This window comes from Ranitomeya variabilis, chromosome 2 (genome assembly GCF_051348905.1).
Source record: "Ranitomeya variabilis isolate aRanVar5 chromosome 2, aRanVar5.hap1, whole genome shotgun sequence".
In the NCBI taxonomy this organism is placed as follows: Eukaryota; Metazoa; Chordata; class Amphibia; order Anura; family Dendrobatidae; genus Ranitomeya; species Ranitomeya variabilis.
Window position 1 is genome coordinate 953,863,301 of NC_135233.1, and position 21,113 is coordinate 953,884,413.

Sequence of the window (21,113 nt, forward strand, 5' to 3'; positions counted from 1 at the left end):
TGCTCAGAATTGTTGGAAATGGTACAGTGAGAATTTCATTTAGCAAAATCTTATATCCTTATTGGATATTTCTGTCCTTTAGAACATCCAGTCATTGGACCTTTTCTACCTTCTTTCAGAGTTCATCATTGCCACCTAATTCCCACCGACCTTTACTTTCTCAACAATTTCCTCCCTGTTAGTAAGAATTAGTTCCAAGATTGCAAATCCTCTTGTTTTCTCTTCTACCTTTTGAAAAATAAAGTTGTCAACAAGAGAAGAATTTTCTGGACCCATTAATTTTACCCAAGATTCCCAACAAATATCTGGATAGTTAAAATCTCCCATGATCACTATATCACACTTTTTTGAGAACAGAGACATCTGATGTAAAAAAAAGTTCATCCATATCTTCAGTCTGTCCAGGTGGCCTATAGAAAACACCTACAATAATGTCCATTGTGATTTCTCTCCTTGCATTCTTACTTAGTTTCTACAGAGCTACTAGTCTCTGAAGCTTAAAACTCTATAAAATGCAACACCTCCTCCCTTCTTATTAATCATGTTTATAATAAGTTAAAGCCTTCAAGGTTTGTATTCCAATCATGTGTATCATCCCACCAAGTCTCAGTGATGCCTAAGACATCATATCTCTTTTCCTGTGTTAGCAGCTCTAATTCTCGCTGTTTGTTTCCCATACTCTGTGCATTTGTATAGACACATTTTAGTTTGTAGTCAGTTTCTCTTGCTCCTCTATATTAATTCAGACATTGTTGTTTTTGCTCTTTATTTCCACTTCTAATAGCAGGGTACTCAAAAGAATTCATTAGCTACATATTTTTTCCTGGTCAAATATTTCCCATCCCATATTGCTGCAGTTTAAAGCTCTCCTGATGAATGTAGCAAGTAGAAATGAGCGAATATGTTCGGGTCCCTGCTTATTCGGCAAGCTGTAGCTCTTACGGAATAAGCTACAGCAGAAAAACGGACACATGCAGCGTTCCAGATGATCAGCTGTTCAGCTCCGCAGTTGCATGTGTCGCAGCTGTGTGACAGTGACAACACTTTCATCGAGAGCCTGTGTGTTGTGACTGTCACACAACCGCGACACATGCAGCTGTGGAGCCAAACAGCTGATCAGCCGGAGCGCTCCATGTATGCGGGTTTCCACTGTAGCTTATTCAGTACGCGCTATAGATTGCCGAATAAGCAGGGACTCAAACATATTTGCTCATCTCTAGTAGCAAGGCATCTACCAAATACAGTATGTGTTTTCCTGTTTTCATAAGATGCAACCCATTTCTAGCAAGGAGTCCATTATACAGGTAATTCACTCCATTGTCAAGAAAGCCAAAACGTTGCTCACTGCACCATCAACATGGCCAGTCCATCCATCGGGAGGATATATGAGAAGACGATCTGCACTCCCAGACCCTAAACTTTTCAGCCTAGGTCTTCAAAGTCTCTACATATACACTGCTCAAAAAAATAAAGGGAACACTAAAATCCCACATCTAGATATCACTGAAATATTCCAGTTCTAAATATTTATTCATTACATAGTGGAATGTGTTGAGAACAATAAAGCCTAAAAATTATCAATGTAAATCACAACTAATGGAATGATGCTCAAAATCAAAGTGGAAAATGAAGTTACAGGCTGATCCAACTTCAGTGGGAATGCCTCAAGGACAAGAAAATGATGTTCAGTAGTGTGTGTGGCCTCCACTTGCCTATATGACCTCCCTACAATGCCTGGGCATGCTCCTCATGAGGCGGCAGATGGTCTCCTGAGGGATCTCCCCCCAGACCTGGGCTAAAGCATCTGCCAACTCCTGGACAGTCTGTGGTGCAACGTGACATGGTGGATGGTGCAAGACATGATGTCCCAGATGTGTTCAATCGGACTCAGGTCTGGGAACAGTTGGGCCAGTCCATAGCTTCAGTGCCTTCATCTTGCAGGAACTGATGACACACTCTAGCCACATGAGGTCTGGCATTGACCTGCATTAGGAGAAACCCAGGGCCAACCGCACCAGCATATGGTCTGAGAATCTCATCTCGGTACCTAATGGCAGTCAGGCTACCTCTGGCGAGCACATGGAAGGCTGTGCAGCCCTCCAAAGAAATGCCACCCTCACCATTACTGACCCACTGCCAAACCGGTCATGCATAAGGATGTTGCAGGCAGATCGCTTTCCATGGCATCTCCAGACTTTGTCACGTCTGTCACATGTGCTCAGTGTGAACCTGCTTTCATCTGTGAAGAGCACAGGGTGCCAATGGCGAATTTGCCAATCCTGTTGTTCTGTGGAAAATGCCAAGTGTCCTGCACGGTGTTGGGCTGTGAGCACAACCCCCATCGGTGGAGGTCGGGCACTCAGACCATCCTCATGGAGTCAGTTTCTAACCATTTGTGCAGACACATGCACATTTGTGGCATGCTGGAGGTCATTTTTCCAGGGCTCTGGCAGTGCTCTTCCTGTTCCTCCTTGCACAAAGGCTGAGGTAGCGGTCCTGCTGCTGGGTTGTTGCCCTCTTACAGCCCCCTCCATACTGGCCTGTCTCCTGGTAGCGCCTCCAGCTTCTGGACACTACGCTGACAGACACAGCAAACCTTCATGCCACAGCTCACATTGATGTGCCGTCCTGGATGAGCTGCACTACCTGAGCCACTTGTTTAGGTTGTTGAGTCCGTCTCATGCTACCATGAGTGTGAAAGCACAATCAACATTCAAAAGTGACTAAAACATCAGCCAGAAAGCATTGGTACTGAGATGTGGTCTGTGGTCCCCACCTGCAGAACCACTCCTTTAGTGTGTCTTGATAATTGCCAATAATTTCCATCTGTTGTCTATTCCATTTGCACAACAGCATGTGAAATTGATTGTCAAACAGTGTTGCTTCCTAAGTGGACAGTTTGATTTCACAGAAGTTTGATTTACTTGGAGTTATATTCTGTTGTTTAAGTGTTCCCTTTATTTTTTTTGAGCAGTGTGGTTTCCAGGTATTTTTTTTCCTGTGTCATTTGTTCCTATGTATATTAGTAGTCACAGGTAGTTGTCTGTAGCACTGAAGAGTCTTGATGCCCTATCAGACACATCTTTGATTTGGGCACCTAGAAGACAGCACTCTTGTTGTATGGGAATGTATGGTCGGCAGATAGCGGCTTTTGTTCCTCTCAGTAGGGAATCCCCCACAACCACCACTCTCCTTTTCTTCTTCACCACACTTCTTTTTCTCCCTTCAAGAGGCTTCTGATTTCTTACTGGGGTGTTCTTTGTTGTAAAAACACTTTTTTGATGAACATCTTCATACTTGTCCTGCGTGAGAGCCAGGTAGTTGCTCTTCAGTGGTATGGGTGCTCACTGCCTCCTCATCTTCCTGCTTCTTTGGGTCACATACTTCCATTTCTCTTCTTCTGCAGTTACACTGAAAGATGCCTCTCTTCGAACATTTCGAGTAGTTATTTCTACTCTGTCATCAGCATCTTCAGGAACGGTGAAAAATTCTCTTGAAACATTCTGAAGAGATTCTTCTGCTCGGTCAAGGAAATCCTCATCTTCTTTGATGAGCTTCAGTGTAGCTATTCTCTCCTAAAGATTTAGAACCTTTTCCTCTAACAGAGTCACAAGCTTTCATTTCTGGCGTGTAAAGTTTGTGTTTTCCTCTGGCAAAACTGTAAACTTATAGCTCACATTGAAGTACACCACATGGGTAAGCTCCTTCTCCATGTTGAACAAAACAAATTTCTGTGGAATTGCTGTAGCTAGCAACTACCTAACTGTCACTATATCAGTGGTCATAACCACGAACACGTAAGGTCCTGGAGGAAAGAGACATAGCAAATCAGATAAACTATATTACATTTCTAATTGGCGATATTTGCTAATATTATTACACCTACTACATATTGGGATAGGATCTTGGGTGTGGGAATAACCCTTTAAGTAATTCTCTATTATTGGACCAAATGCATCAGGAGAAGCTAAATGGAGCAGAGAGCACTGAGCATAAGCAGTATTATGTGCGAAAAGGGAGTGTTTGGGCCAGCATACGCATAAGACAAATGTCAGCCAATATCAATTAGCTGATGACCTAATGTGTATGGGGGCACCAGCCAACTGATGGGAATGCGTCAATTGGACATGTTCATTTTTGGACTGGCGACTGCATTGTTTTTCCCAGAGATAAGCCACTGACTAACATGTCAGATGTCAACTTTCTCATAAAGAACACAGGAGCTCTCAGCCAATTGAGCACTTCTGTGTATGGGAGACTCGGTTAAGTCAGCCATCTAATGTGTATGGGTTTTTTAATTCTTGCAACTTCTTTGATACAGCTCAATAAGAATGTACACTATGTGCAGAATTATTAGGCATCACTGAATAAGATACAGAAGTTGAAATGTCAAGAGTGGAACCAAAAATATCTGAAGATTTTCAAAGGTTTCATGGACTGATGAGATTAGAATGACTCTTGACAGATCAGATGGATGAGTTCGTGGATGGATCAATAACACGCACAGACCTCCACTTTGACAGATTCCAGCAAGGTGGAGGTGGGGTGCTATTATTAATGATGAGCTAGTTGGACCTTTTCGGGGTTAAAATGGATTCGAAATTAAATCTTAAAGCCATTCCCAGATTTTATAAGACACTTTCCTGAAGCTGTGGTAAGGGAAAGTGTCTGTATCTTTTAAACAAAAAAAACAACATGATTTTAATGCATGCATTAAAGTTTTCACTGATTGGATAGGCAATAAGGGGCTTAAATATGAAAAAATAATGACATGGCCCAATGGCACCTGACCTAAACCCTATTGAGAACTTTTGGGCTCTTTTTAAATGAGAGATTTATGGTGAAGAAAAACAGTCTCGTCTCTGAATAGAGAAAAAAACTTGACATGTTCCATTGCTCATATAAATATAGAACCGTAGAACATTTTGCCACATGGCGTCTGTACATGAAGTGGCCCTGTGATACAAGTACTGTGCCCTATTCTTGGCACATTCCATAAAATCATTCCATAAAATCAATGCATCCTAAAAAATGTTCTGTATGATGGATTTACTGTAGTTTACGAATAGAATAGTTAATTGTACAGTTATAAGAGGTTTATATGGATAATTATTGCTTCTATGGTAACTAAATGGTCAGGTTCAACTGATGGAAATGTGTTTTACTAATTGAAACATTTATTGGGCATCTTGATAATTATATATCTGTGGATGATGATTATTGCTTAATTTAAAATGTGTAATGATAGCCAGCTAAGTTTGCTAATGGGGCTATTGCCAAAACTGTCACATTTTATAAGGATCATTTGTTTGAGTCTATAAAGTCTATGAGCAGAATTGTTAAAAAGACGATCCTATCAAACCTAAATGTCCATGATCTACGTACTTTTGGATACGAGACAAGCAAACACAGATACAAAGACGTACTGTCCAACAAATTATCTGATTATACAGACATAGAAAGAAATACGTAAAACATATAAAATCACTCATTATTACAAGTATATCAACTGTTCTGAATGAACACGGAAATAAATGACAAGAAATTGTCCATTTATCATATAGCACTTATAGTCGAAATAAAGTGCATGAAGAATATCTACAGGTTCTGTAAGCTCCAAATACAAAATGATCACGCATGAAAACAATGAAATAATTGTTTTTACATTTCACATTGACATTTTTTAAAGGAAACCTGACGGCTTCCCCATGCTCCCCAAATCCCCACCATATATTTATTACTATGTTAATATTTTTCCTAGCAATCCCTTTTTATTGTCCAATTGATTACTGCATATTGCAAAAAGAATTATATAACTGTGCTGATGATAGGCTTGTGGGTAAATAGTCGTGGGGGCACTGTGTTCACTAGACTAGTCATCCCAGTAATATGTCATCACGCCCCACGGTCAGGTGGTGGAGTCCAGCGTCACGGCTGCCTCCCTGGGCATGTGCAGTGTAATGATGAAGGCGAGATGCTTACATCTGGATTACTGCCCATTGTCAGGGAGGCAGAGATGTGCAAAGACCCCCGGCAGTGAGGCCACTCTTGCTGATCATTTAACTTACGCCCACAGGGGCATGATAACATGATTAGTGGGATGACAAATCTGGGCAAAACAACGCCCTCACAACTAGTCACGCACTAATTAGCAAATCACCAGCACAATTATGAAATAGTTTTTTTTAAACAAGAACAAATCAATCAGACAATAAAAAGGGCTTCTTTAGGAAAGGTCTTAGCACAGTATTAAATACATGGCGCTGGTTTGTGGGGCCTGGGAAGGCTGTCAAGTTCCCTTTAACAGTTTCCTTTTACCAGGCCTCAAAGTTGTAATACAGTAAAAAGAATTGCCGAAAATCCAGAGTATTCTGTCTGTGTTGGGGGTTAATTTTCCATCTCTCAGAATTGTATTTACCAGGAGTCTCAAGAGGTTTTCCGGTCTCATGATATTGATGACCTATCTCTGGGATCAGTGGGAGTCCAATATCCAGCACCAGTTGTTTTTAGCTTCAGTGGATGAAAACATTTAGCCAGGACAGCACAGATTCACCCTGTAGTGTCCACTGCTGAGGAATGTAGCCCAGTGCTTATTCAGCTTGGCTGAGTATTTGGGTTTGTGGTGGAGTCAGAAGAGATAGCTGGGACAATAGAGATCAACATGTGTATGGCCAACTTTAGATATACCACAGCGCACTGTACAAAGAAAAACTCTCTCTGCTGTTCGCAAAGTTTTAAAGGATCCAACTAGGTGAGCATGACTTTCTACCTGCTCATCCAACTGTATCATGGAGGTAATACATACAAAATCCCCTTCCCAGGAAACCCCTATGCTCCTTCCTACATCATAATTCCATATATTTTTTAATTTCCCTACACTTATATCAAGCATCTATGAGCAAGATCAAATCTGTTTCCTACTGTGACAGTGACATTTGCTGCTGCTGCACTTTTCTTAGGAGCCCCAACAAGGCTCCAGGGAAACCTTATTGGTAATAAGAGCTTAATGAAGATGATGTGGGTGAATAATAATACCACCAACCCTTGGAGCCACCAAGGGTTTTATTCTACTAGTACACACTACTAATTATTCTTTGCTTTTTGGGACCCTCAATAAGTACAGTTTTAGGGGGGCTGAGATTTATGACCAGAAAATTAATGGTAATGGTTGCAAACTAGAATAACATAAAATGAGAACAGCAATTCTTCCTACAGTACAGAGTATTCTGTGGTGTAGTTTTATCCAATGGTCCGTCAATACGGATTGACTGGTGACACGATACAACCGCCAATCAGTAAACTTTTAATGATTGGTGGTCATTTGAATGCCTGTTGCATGCCCCTTAAGACCTTGTATCTCAACCTTGACTGTACTTCCATTTCAGGTCTAACCTGGGAAAATCTGAATAATTCTCAGCTGTTTATATTCCTTGAACTTCTTGCAGTGTTTACATTTGTGACTGAAAACCATATGTTGGGTCAATCTCAAACTGATAATTCGCATATTTTGCTGTCAACCTGCTGAGCAGATATTTGAAGGTTAAATCTCGATGCATGCAATGTTTTATTCAATATGTCCACACACAATAAACACGGAAACAGTGAAAAGCCATTTCAGAGCTGTCATACTGGCGGAGCAAGCCTTCAGTGCCAAGGAGACCTGTAATTAGTAATCTCCTCCACCAGCTGTTATCTTACACCACCCCCGGCTCATAGCGGACACATACAGGCACTTCCTCCACCAACCAATAAGAAAATAATATTGATCCCATTAAATACATGTTCATGTTCAGCATTTTCATTATTGACAGTAGCTGATGTGTCTCACCACAGGACCGTAAAAGGAAATGGAACAAAATGTAAATTAGCGGCACAGGAGAAGCCTATTGGCACGTCAATTAATGGACATTATCCATGCTCTGGCTGTCTGACTCTCTGATACTGCTAATATGTTATCTGGTTATTTCTCTGTAAATATATCAATGCCTAATTAAACTGTCAAAGGGTCTTAAATAGACAGGTACTTAAAGTGGCAACAATTCATGAATTGCACACTGCTTCAAGCAAAAAGTAGAGACTGAATTTATTTTACTTATCACACCTATTGCATTAAAACACCACTCCAGTGTTTGTTTTTTTCACTGTAGCCCTGGAATAGTGCTACTAATATAAGTTCCCTGCCCCTAGTCTTATACTTACCAGCCTTATACTTCAGCTGTTCCTGGCGCCACTCTGGTCCGGCAGTTTGTGACCTACCAGATCGCTCCAGTGTTTGTTAGAGTGATGCGAAAGTCATAACTCATTGTAAGTCTATGAGAACCAGAACTAGGCCATAACAAGGCCTCATAAACTTGCATTGAGAGCTTCTGACCATTACCTCTGACTTCCGGTCAGAGTTAAAGTCACAAGATTGTGGCGTGGGACCAGAGAGGCACCGGGAAGAGCTGAAGACGATTTAGGTGTCACAGCTCAATGTAAGTCTATGAGAGCCAGAACAAGACGCTCATAGACTTACATTTAGAGCTTGCGACTGTTACCTCTGACTTCTGGTCAGTCAGAAATGCCATTCACAAGATGGCATGGGACTGGAGCGGCTCGAGGAAAACATGAAGACAGCACCTGGTAAGTACAATGCTAGAGTCTCAGAACTTATATCAGTAGCACCACTCCAGTGCTGAAATAATAAAAATTGCTGGAGTGGTGCCAGTGGCAGACACAGACGGAAGAGGGTACCTGTGCAAGAACAGTAGAAGCTCTTCTCCCTGCACTGTTCTGGCCTTTTGCAGTCCAATAGCTCACCATAATGCCTAATTCCACCTGTTTTAGAGGTGGAAATGGACCCCTCTTCATCTTGGACCCTTGTGCGGCTGCGCAGGCTGCACAAATGATATGACCGCCTTTGAGTGGTGCTTTAATGGCTGGCACTATCTCAGCTTTTTTCCTTCACTGCGATTCCTCCGAACAATCAAACATTTACAGTAAATACAAGAAACAGTGGAGAGGATGGAGATGCAGCTGCAATTTCTCATTATGTGTCTGTGAGACTGCCTGCTGTGCGGGGGGGGGGGGAACCGAATTGTGAGGACATCTAATGAGCCAGTCATTTCTCCAGAAGGATCCATCTACTCTGCAGACATGAAGAGTCAGTTTGGAAAAAGACCTGAAAACACTATTTCTGTCCACATTACATCTTAAAAAATACTTGTCACTTGATTCATGCAGCCCAAACCGCAGTCAACATTAATCAGGCCATGGCTGCATGATGGCAGCCACGTGCATTTTTCTCTGCTTTTCAGAAAAAATACAACTTTAAAGATTTTGGTGGGACACTGGGGACCATAGCCAGAGATGAGACTAGCCCGGGTCTGCCCCCAGCCAGTTTCTTCCAGCAGTGTTCTAGTTGATTGACAGGTCTCTTCCAGTGAAAGGCCTGTCAATTAAATAGAGCGGTGCAGGGAAGAGCCATCTGGGGGCATAGCCGGATTAATCTCATCTTCTATTATGATCCTCGGCTGGATCTTTAAAGCATATTGTCTCTGAAATGCAGAGAAAATATATCTGTCTGCAATCATGCGACCAGGATCTGATTCATGCTGCTTGCAGTTTGGGCAGCATGAATCTGGTGACAGGTTCCCTATAAACACTAATATAACTTCGAAAGGAGCAACTGCGATTTTTCATTTTGTTAGAATTCAGACATTTTCATTTCATTTCTGTAAATAAACCATTTCCCAGAAAATACTGGCTGAAGTCCAGTACTTCTCTCATGTTTCCAGCAAATCAACTTTTATCTGTCCAACACATAAGCTAAGTACTACAACGACATACTACAATGTTAGGGACAGATTCCACTAGTGTGAATAAAACACTATGAAAATAGATGGAAGACAAAGTAGATACTTTTCTTATGTTGTCTCACTGTAGAGAAGACGGGACTGAAAGTGAGATGTCACAGATCAGCCAATGGCTTCCTACATTGGACCAGCTGTGAAGCTGTAATATACTGATAAGGTAAAGATCCAAATCACGGCACATTGACTCTTGTCATTAATTCAAAAATGCTACAGGCAATGAATGGCAAAATTACATTTTGATATACTGTACATCATGGAAAGACTGTCAAGTGTTTCTGATACAAAGGGGCTCATGCTTCTATTATGGAAGACAAAAAATTGGCACTGTAACTTTAGAAGATATGATGGATTTAACAGGTCATATAACATACTGCACATTTTCTCTGATAACAGACAACTGCTATTAGAAACAAAGACCTCCCCAAACTGACTACATGTGTACTGGTTATAAACACCTATCTTTAATAACAAAAACTGCTGCTCTGTCACAGAGAAATTGACTTTACAAGTTATATCCAAATGAGTTTGAAAGAGCTCTGGGCGGGACAAAGCACTTCCACTGCCTCGGATCCCAGTTCCATTCTCAGCCTAAATCCGCCCTCTACTAAGTGATTGTTAGCTAGTTCGTTAACACTGCAGTGGTATGCTAATCACCTTGTGGAGGGCAGAGTTAAGTTGAGACTGTAGCTAAGAGCCCCACCCAGAGCACTTGCAGATTAATTTACACATCAATTCTAAAGTAGGTTATTTTACAACAAAGCAGTGTTTTTGGTTATTAAAGCGGTTGCTTAGCTTTGGGGTACAAGTCTGTAGTCACTCTATGTGCTTTTCTGCTGCCAACATCAATAGGCCTTGTGACTTCCATTAAGTAATTTGCATACTTCTGGCCCCATTCCGACTTGCATTGAGTGAGGCTGTGTAAGTCTAGTTGGCACGTGACCGTATGTACACAAATCATATACTTCCAGTCACACATTCACTGCTCCCGACACTGTAATAGAAGAACCCGAACAACAAGCAGTGCACACGCTGTGAGGATTCACAAGTCTGCAGTCACATAGAGGTTAGTAGCAACATGGTGGGCACATACTGATCAAGAACCAAATTTTGTGCTGGTAGAAGAAGCTGAATATTATACATACATACCATGGCACAAAAATACTTTCTGCAGTGTTCTTATATTTGCTCCTCCATAAAGACCCTGATAAAGGTCATTCTGACCAAAACGTTGGCCTGAATCATGTACAGACATCTCTTTCTGCTTTAATAAATCATGTTTGATTCACTTTGCAGTCACATACAGTGATTGCAGACTTGTACCCTAAGGCCGGTCAACTCCTCTAAATATATGGATTCACTTGTGTTCTTATAACCTATATGCGCTTAAGAGTTGGTTGGGATGGGGCAGCGAATGAGCTGATAGATTACCTTTAAAGTAATACAAGGAAAGATTGAATTAGGATTGGGTGTTTCTTTTTAATATACAAGTATTATGGTTCTACTTCAGTGCTGAAATCATAGGGTATCGGTGATAGCTAAGATCTGTTCCCATTGCATTTAATGTGTACAGTATGTCAGTGAGTAATTGGGTAAATCACACAGCACACGTAGAATGGAACTGATGTTTATAGTGTGTCATGTCGAAAAACATTCACTGCTTAATATATTTTTCATAATATTCTTCTGCATAAAAATGTGTAGGCAGCTATGCATTAGAAAACGTATGCTTAGGCATCAGAGTCGGGCTTACTCTAGGCCAAGTACTCTTTGGTCGAGGTCCAGCCCACTATACCCTACTCTGCTTGAATATTGGGGGCCTTTCTTTGCGCACACGCTGACTGTACACATTAAATGCAGTATGAACGTAGCCATAGAGGCTAACCTATATGTTCAGGGAACATTCATACTCTAGAGCCTTTCCTACAAATATTTCATCCAAATTTACATCAATTGTGAATTGGTTCCATACTATTTAGAACGCATTAGAAATATTTTAGTCTTGCACCACTGAAGCAAGGATTTACCAAATGTTCAGTTCACATAAATAACATTTTATAGACAGACTGTAACTCACCCTTTCCGATAAAGACAAGTTGCACATGCGTTACGTGAGCATACTTACTGTATGTAATAAAACTAAAAACAAATGAAAACAAATGACCGCTTTGGTCAGAATTAACAGTCTGCAATCTACGTACATGGAATATAAAATACATTCTTTATGTTCTTATGGGTTTAACCTGGTGATGCTCAACTGGTAGAGTCAGTGTAGAATTCATTTCCCAAGGTGTCATTGCTTGCAGACCCCGAGAAAGGGAATCCCCAATAAAATGTATTGCATATTTAACAGTATATTACAGTATGCCAAAGGATGATTAAACAAATTAAGGGGTTCTCCGGAACTTTGATATTGATGAGCTTTCCTTAGAGTTAGGCAATCAATATCACATCACTAAAGGTCACCCCCCAACGATTAGCTGATTAAGGGTCCCCTACATTGTTTACTAGGCACAGCTCCAAACAACATGTAGCAGCCGAGCTCAGTTACATTCACTTGAATGAAGAATGGGTGTCATAGCCCCTGGCCTCTTTTATGGTTAAAGGGGTATTCCCATGTCCAAAATCATACCCCAATATGTAGTAGGTGTAATAATAATAATAATAGCAGATACCTCCAATTAGAAATGGAGTATTGTTTTTTAGATTCGCTATGTCTCTTTCCTCACATGCAGGCACTGCAGGACCTTAGGTATCCATGGTTACGACCACTACCAACTAGCTACCTGTCATTGTGTCAGTGGACATAACCATGGATACCTAAGATTCTTCCAATGCCTGCACATGAGAAAACAGACATAGCGAATCAGAAAAACTATACTATATTTCTAATTGGAGGTGTTTGCTAATATTATTATTATTACACCTACTACCTATTGGGCTAGGATCTTGGAGATGGGACTAGCCCTTTAAGCCTTTAATATTAAAGTTCTGGAAAACCTCTTCAACCAGATGTTAAATGAGAACACAGAAGTGCGATCTGACATGAGCGTTATCAGATTCCAGATTATCTCTTGACTTTTTCAAACAATCATCTTCAACCCGACGGCCATTTTGGACTTTCCCATAGTCCTTTGTATGACATATTTTTCCTAGAAAACAATATACACAGTGCATTAGAATGAAGTGATGAAATATTGCTCGGCCTCATTCTCCAGCTCCTCCATATGCACAATGACTGTGTGCAGGGAGTATGGGGCTGGATAAAGTTGAGCCGGCTTCATACCCAACATGTGACGGCTGTGGTATACAGCTGATGCCCACCTGCTGAGATTGGAGCTAACCCTAATCACTCCACATGTTTTTTCTTTTAGTTTTTTTTAATACATTAATAATGAAAGCTATAAAAAATAACAATTATAACACTGTCTAAATGAAAAACCATTTTTGTTGCTCATAGCAAGCAATCACACTGAAGCTTTCATTTTGTACTCTGCTATTGAAAATGAAAGCTGAGCAGTGATTGGTTGCTATGAGCATCAAAAACTTTTTTCTTTTGGATTATTTGGTAAATCTGCCCCGTTGGGTATTAGGCCTTTCTTGGAGATGAGTAGCCTTTTTACTTTGACAAAAGCAGCTGAAATAAAAGGAAAGGAACTTACTGATAATCTGTAATTTCAGAAAATATACAAGAATGACACATATAGCAAGGACTAGTTGTCATGGTGTCCATTATTGGGAAGACATTGATGTACGTAGCTCTAATCTTCCTATTAAAGATTGCAGAATTTTAGACAGGGGCTTCAATGTAAAAGTGAGCATAGCCTTAAATTAAATGTATAATTATCAAAAATGATCTATTACATAAACTAGGTCTTTTTTAAAATATTATTTAAACATTTTTGATAATGTTTTTCAATTTTCTATATCACTGTCTATATGAAAGAAGATCAGAAATCTTCCAATTTTCTAATTTGCAAATAGGCTTAATACTAGACTCATATTTCCTGTTGTCTTTTCAGCAGTCTCATTATCATCACAGACAGTATCGCAATGAAAAGTAATAACATCTCTATATTCAGTATATTTACAGCTCATCGCCTCCTCTTTCTTTTACAATGACCTTTGCACAAATCAGAGCATGAGCAGAAAATATTTCTAAACAACTCAATAGGGTCTGAGCCCAGCTGCTTACATCTTTTTGGCTACTGAAAAGAACAGGAGTTGTGAGTCTAATATCAGACCTAAGGCCTAGAGTGAAAATTGCAATGTGTTTTTTTAATATACATAGTCATATAGAACATTGAAAAAAACACTATAAAAAAAACCAAAACATATATTTAACGTAAAAACCTGGTATAAACAATAAATTATTTTCTGATTACAAATTCTCTTTAAGAGCATTTCCTAATTATTACATGCAGCAATAGACAAATGGTGACATTACAATTTATACAATGAACTTGTATGACTGTACGCCTTATGTGAGGAATGCCAGCAACCACCCTAGATTGTAAGAGGATCGGAGTATAGACCCAGTTACACACATGGACCTGGTGCAAACCAAAATAAGTTTATACTTGATCAGGCACAAAGAAGGTTGGCTAAAGACAAAGGCACTGAGCTTTGTGAGTTGCGAGTTTGCATACTTTGACTGAAATTTTTAAAATTCTCATACATTTTTTACATCTTTTTCATCCTTTTTTTGTTGCACTTTTTTCACCTTTTGCAAGATGCAGACAGGCCCTTTAGTGTTGGCTGGGGGAATCTGAGGTACTTGCCCTTGTGCAGCGCACTTATATGGTGCTGGGCAGCATGTATGATCTAAGGGTACGGGCCTTGCTAAAAAGCTAGACACTGAGCACTACACTAATCTGTGTGACAAAGCAACTCAGCTTTAATACACAGTTCCTCTCAAGACACCCCAACTTCCCTATAACATGACCCAATGTGCTCAAAAGAAAATGGTCTGATCTGCAGTACCTGGCAGCAGCAGCTGCACAGTGAAAGGGGCTGCGCAGTGCATCTCCATTCAATGGTCACACCTGGTCACTACTGTAGCTAATAACACCCGATTGGTGGGATTTCTGGGTGTTGGATCCCCAGAAATCTGATACTGATGACCTACTCTCTGGATAGGTTATCAATATCAAATGCCAACTGAACCAATTTAAAGGGGTTTTCACGCAAAGTACATTATAATCAATAGATCTTGGAATAATAATACGTTCCACAATTGGATGTGTTTAAATAAAATGTTCCTGTGCTGAGATAATCTTATAAATGTGCCCCTGCTGTGTACTGTATAATGGCTGTGTCTGACTGTGCAGGGACATGATCTGATCATACCACAGCTCCTGGCAGGGGAGGAAACAAAAGAGAGTATACAGACAGGACAGCACAGGATCACAGCTGATTCTTTCTGCGAGGTAAAATATTGTTTAAAAACAGTCAGGAAAATGTTTTATCTCACAAAAATAATCAGCTGTGACCCCATGCTGTAATGTCTGTATACTCTTTTGCATCCCCCCCACCCAGGAGCTGTGGTATGATCAGACCATGTTCCTGTACGGTCAGACACAGCCATTACACAGTACACAGCAGGGGCACATGTATAAGATTATCTCGGTACAAGAACATTTTTTTAACATATCCAATTGTGGAAATTATTTTTAATTCCAAGATCAATTAATTAAAATGTGCTGTATTTGTGGGGAAAATCCCTTTAACTCCCAGTAAGCTAATAACAGTCAAAGTAGCTGTGGCAAAAATTAAGAGACCACTGCAAAATGTTCAGTTTGTCTGATTTTTCTCTTTATAGGTATATTTTTGGGTAAAATGTAAATTGTTCTTTTATTCTATAAACTTCTGAAAACATGTCTCCGAATTTCCAAGCAATAAATTTTGTATTTTTTTTCTGAAAAGGAGAAATGGTCAAAATTAAAAAAAAAACTTAGTGCTTTCAGACCTCAAATAATGCAAAGAAAGCAAGTTAATGTTTTAACTCAGGAAGAGTTCAGAAATCAATATTTTGTGGAATAACCATGATTTTTAGTCACAGCTTTCATGCGTTTGGCATGCTTGCCATCAGTCTTTCACACTGCTCCTGGTACAAAAAATGTAAGCAGTTCTTCTTTGTTTGATGGCTTGTGACTATCCATCATCCTCTTGATTATATTCCAGAGGTTTTCAATGGGGTTCAGGTCTGGAGATTGGGCTGCCCATGACAGGGTTTTGATGTGATGGTCTCTTAATTTTTGCCAGAGCTGTATATGCCATTGTTATAAGATGAGCATGGCGCTCTTTCAGAAGAATGTGCTCAAGTAGGACCTTACCGTGTACAATAATAATATCAAGAACTCGGCACTCTTGTATTGCTTCAAGAAGGTGCCTTTCCACCCGTAGTTTATCCCACAATTCCTAGCCTTACTTAACCAGGTCATTTTCCCACCGCATCTGCAACTTGATTGTCTGATGAAGGTCAAAAACGTGACCGAAACGTTACATTAGTTGATTATGAACTGGAAAACCAATTAAAGTTATTGAAGCAATATGTGAGTGTTGAGTTTTTTATATTATTTCCGATGTGCTGTATACACCATTACTTGCCGGTCCATAAATGGCTCAATTAGAGCAATAGTACTACCAGGGTATTTTTGTACAGAGAATTTGAAGCCCTAAAGAAAACACATTGAGCAACTACTTTTTTTACGTCGTAACTATAATGCTAAAACAATACTCACGCGGTAGATCGTTGTGCCCCCCGGTGTCTATGAAGAGTAGACTATCATCATAGTGCATTGGAATCGGAGGGCATGCATTCTGGATAAATTCTTCTTGTGTCGCTGTACAAAAATATCAAATATTATAGCTGATCTGTAGATTGGATATTTGAACTGTAAATGGTCATACCCTGCAATTTTACCTTGAGGACATGTCATTTGCAAGCTGCCCTTGTGGAGATCATCATGCAGAGACTGTGAAGACTCCCTTCCTGAATCAGTCTCCTTCGCTGGTCTTCCTAAAATCTCATTTTCTTGAGCAGTTACATTTCTCACCAGGAAGTATGTGCACATTTTGCCTTTTCCTTTTACATCGATTTCTCCCCGTGCAGCAATTTCAAATTCTTTATCTTTAAGACATCTCAATAAGAAATAGATAAGACAAGAAAAGATTATTTATGAGCTTCTCTGGGGCATGATGTCTTAACAATAGAAAGAATAAACCTCACGCAGAATTTTTTCTTTATAAAACATTTCTCCTGGGTTTTCATTTTTCAGCCAGGAAGCATAAATGGAGCTCTGAAGTGTAAACACATAAATATCCGCCTTTGTCATGTTCACTTTTATAGGGCAATAATGAAAATGCTAAAGTCTTAGCCTCTGACATTGCCAGATGATCTCCAAATCTGTCAGTAATTGTAATTCCCTCCTGCGCTTCATTCCAAGCACACCTCCAATCTTGTAGGTCTATCTGGCTCTTTGTTAAGGGGGATGTGAATGATATGTTAAAGTAGTCTTCTTTTTATTTAAAAAGAAAAAAGAAAAAAAAACACTTTTGTCAGTGTCTCACTGAGGCAATGATTTGTTACGCACTTCAGATAAGATCAGTAATAGATCACTCAGTGCACACAGGCTGCCATTGCTCTCAGCACTGTGAGTCCTGTTTACACAGAGCAGTGCATTGGCAAGAACGATAATCTTTTGTGCTGCAAAAAAGATCATTATCTGGGTGATCGTCAATCTATTTAGACTGCGAGATTATTGTGAAACGAGCTTTCCTAGGACCGTCATTCATAATAATCATGCGGCATAAATGGACCTTAAAGGAAGTCTAAGAACCTCAAAATGGTATTTAAACTGCCTGAACATTTGTGTAGGGGACTTAGCCCCTAGTTATAACAAATTATAATGATTATATTGCACATAAAAACATTTCACATCATATACTCAACACTACAGATTTGCAGCACAAATTAACAATTACCTAAATATTGATAGTATTTAAATTTCAACTCATTCAAGAGGCTTTTGATAAACAACATTTTTGTTTTTTCCTTCTGGTGCAAAGATAAACAGATTTTTGGCAGTTCCAACTCTTGAACAGGCCACATAAAGATGACCATGAGAAAAGCATGGAGATTGCAAATCGATCCCTACTACTTTCAAGGACTGTCCCTGAGCTTTGTTAATGGACATTGCAAATGCCAGTAGAACTGGAAACTGGAAACTTTAAAATCAAAAGGCAAATCAGATGGGATGAGTGGAATTCTTGGAATGAAAAGGTCCTCTCCTTTGGCACATCCTGTTGCTGAGCTGTGTATCTAATCCTATCCTGTGTGATACTGTCTGCTGAGCTGTGTATCTAATCCTATCCTGTGTAATACTGTCTCCTGAGCTGTGTATCCAATCCTATCCTGTGTGACACTGTCTGCTGAGCTATGTATTTAATTCTATCCTGTGTTACACTGTCTGCTGAGGCCGTGTACCTAATCCTATCCTGTGTGATACTGTCTGCTGAGCCGTGCATCTAATCCTCTCCTGTGTGATAAAGTCTGCTGAGCCGTGTATCTAATTATATCCTGTATGTTACTGTCTGCTGAGCCGTGTATCTAATCCTATCCTGTGTGATACTGTCTGCTGAGCTGTGTATCTAGTCCTATCCTCTGTGATAGTCTGCTGAGCCATGTATCTAATCCTATCCTGTGTGATACTGTCTGCTAAGCCATGTATCTAATCCTATCCTGTGTGACACTGTCTTGCTGAGCCGTGTATCTAATCCTATCATGTGTGATAGTCTGCTGAGCCATGTATCTAATCCTCTCCTGTGTGATACAGTCTGCTGAGCCGTGTATCTAATTCTATCCTGTATGCTACTGTCTGCTGAGCCGAGTATCTAGTCCTATCCTCTGTGATACAGTCTGCTGAGCCATGTATCTAATCCTATCCTGTGTGATACTGTCTGCTAAGCCATGTATCTAATCCTATCCTGTGTGATACTGTCTGCTGAGCCGTGTATCTAATACTATCCTGTGTGATAGGATTAGATACACGGCTCAGCAGACTATCACACATGATAGTCTGCTGAGCTGTGTATCTAATCCTATCATGTGTGATACTGTCTGCTGAGCCATGTATCCAATCCTATGCTGTGAGATACCGTCTGCTGAGCCGTGTATCTAATCCTATCCTGTGTGTTACTGTCTGCTGAGCCGTGTATCTAATCCTATCCTGTGTGATACAGTCTGCTGAGCCGTGTATCTAATCCTATTCTGTGTGATACTGTCTGCTGAGCTGTGTATCTAATCCTATCATGTGTGTTACTGTCTGCTGAGCTGTGTATGTAATCCTATCCTGTGTGATACAGTCTGCTGATAAGTGTATCTAATCCTATCCTGTGTGATACAGTCTGCTGATAAGTGTATCTAATCCTATCCTGTGTGATACTGTCTGCTGAGCCGTTTACCTAGTCCTATCCTGTGTGATACTGGGCTGTGTATCTAATCCTATCCTGTGTGATACTGTCTGCTGAGCAGTGAATCTAATCCTATCCTGTGTGATACTGTGTGATGAGCCGTGTATCTAATCCTATCCTGTGTTACTGATTGCTGAGCTGTGTATCTAATCCTATCCTGTGTGATACAGTCTGCTGATAAGTGTATCTAATCCTATCCTGTGTGATACTGTCTGCTGAGCCGTTTACCTAGTCCTATCCTGTGTGATACTGGGCTGTGTATCTAATCCTATCCTGTGTGATACTGTCTGCTGAGCAGTGAATATAATCCTATCCTGTGTGATACTGTCTGCTGAGCAGTGAATCTAATCCTATCCTGTGTGATACTGTGTGATGAGCCGTGTATCTAATCCTATCCTGTGTTACTGATTGCTGAGCTGTGTATCTAATCCTATCCTGTGTGATGCTGGGCTGTGTATCTAATCCTATCCTGTGTGATACTGGGCTCCATCTGGGCTCCCCCTGCAGTCTGTGTCAGAGGGTGGTCTGTGCCGGAAGGTAATAAATTGTTATTTCCAGATTTACAGAAGGACGATAACACCATAGAAATGATAAGAATAATAGGCCTCAGTTACCACAACTGCCTACAAGGAAAACAGTTGCTCATAGCAACCAATCACAGCTCAGTTTCTTATAAACAGCTCTGGTGAAATAAAAGATGCTTAGTGATTGGTTGCTGATACATAAACACATACACATACGTACACACACAAACTCATTTTTATATGCATATAGATAAAAATCTACTTTTATTTGCTATGCAAATGAGGACACTTTGTTGCACCCTTAGTGTTCCTTAAGCCTTGGTGCACCGTTACGCCTTCCTATTTGCATAACACCATGAATACCTCACATTGATTGACTTGTCTCTATGGCCCAGAGCAAATGCTGGTTCTCCTGTCTGCGCTTGCACACTGACACTGGGTGATTGTGGAGAAGGGCTCATAGTGTCATTGTGGGAGAGTACACAATGGCTACAGGCTCTAACATCTGGCTCCTGCCTGTCTGTGGCTGCCACTTCCAATACCTACTGGACACTCTTAATGGACAACTTGTAACTTCTGATCCATGGTGTTGCCCATGTGTACTTGATGGCTATGGATATCTTGTAGCTGAAGAGACTTAGTGGCTGAGATACTACTGTTCAGGCACAAGACCAATGGGTGTTATGCCCACCACTGGGTGCGGCTGGCCCTGAATAATCACCGAGACAGTTCAATATTGGAGTTCAATAAACATGTACACACTTGAAGGCCCTTTCCGGTTTCACATGTCCATGCAACACGGAGTTAGCTCAGGTCTGAGTTTCACGGTATGTTATACAGGAACACATTTCACAAGCTGGTGTGCTTGCAGTTCAATAATAGGCATGCAAACAGTACTTCTCAAAAACACATAGAAACATACAATCTTTGCTAGACAATACAGTTCGGTGAGTATTTTAGTGTTATTTTTCATTAGAAATCCTTACATGTTCCCTGTGGCTAAAATCCAATTTTACTGAAGAGTTTTAATGGCACTCCACTCTCAGATGTCACTCATTCTTCTCTCCAGCCCGTAAATCCTCACAATCAGCAGGGTATCGGGATTCTTCATCATGTGCCAGATTACCAAGACAGAAAGCCTTCTGCTCTAACCTACGCATCGTAGGACACATTTATTCCACCACCTCTCTAATGACTTACAAAAATATGGTGAAATGAAATCTCACTGTTATGAGAAGATGTCTTATCACTGAAGCCCACACAA

General features: G+C 40.4%; 1 protein-coding gene across 1 annotated transcript in view; it reads right to left on the bottom strand.

The window, feature by feature from the left end:
* Positions 1 to 12,768: 12,768 nt before the first annotated feature.
* Positions 12,769 to 21,113, bottom strand: part of LOC143810061 (guanylate cyclase soluble subunit beta-2-like) — an 83,867-nt gene continuing 75,522 nt past the window's right edge. Inside the window, exons 14-16 of the mRNA XM_077292953.1 lie at positions 16,777 to 16,994; positions 16,595 to 16,696; positions 12,769 to 13,003 (exon numbers count right to left, since the gene is read on the bottom strand). Of these exons, the coding sequence (XP_077149068.1) occupies positions 12,867 to 13,003; positions 16,595 to 16,696; positions 16,777 to 16,994 (457 nt within the window). The 3' untranslated portion in view covers positions 12,769 to 12,866. The remainder of the gene's footprint in view (positions 13,004 to 16,594; positions 16,697 to 16,776; positions 16,995 to 21,113) is intronic.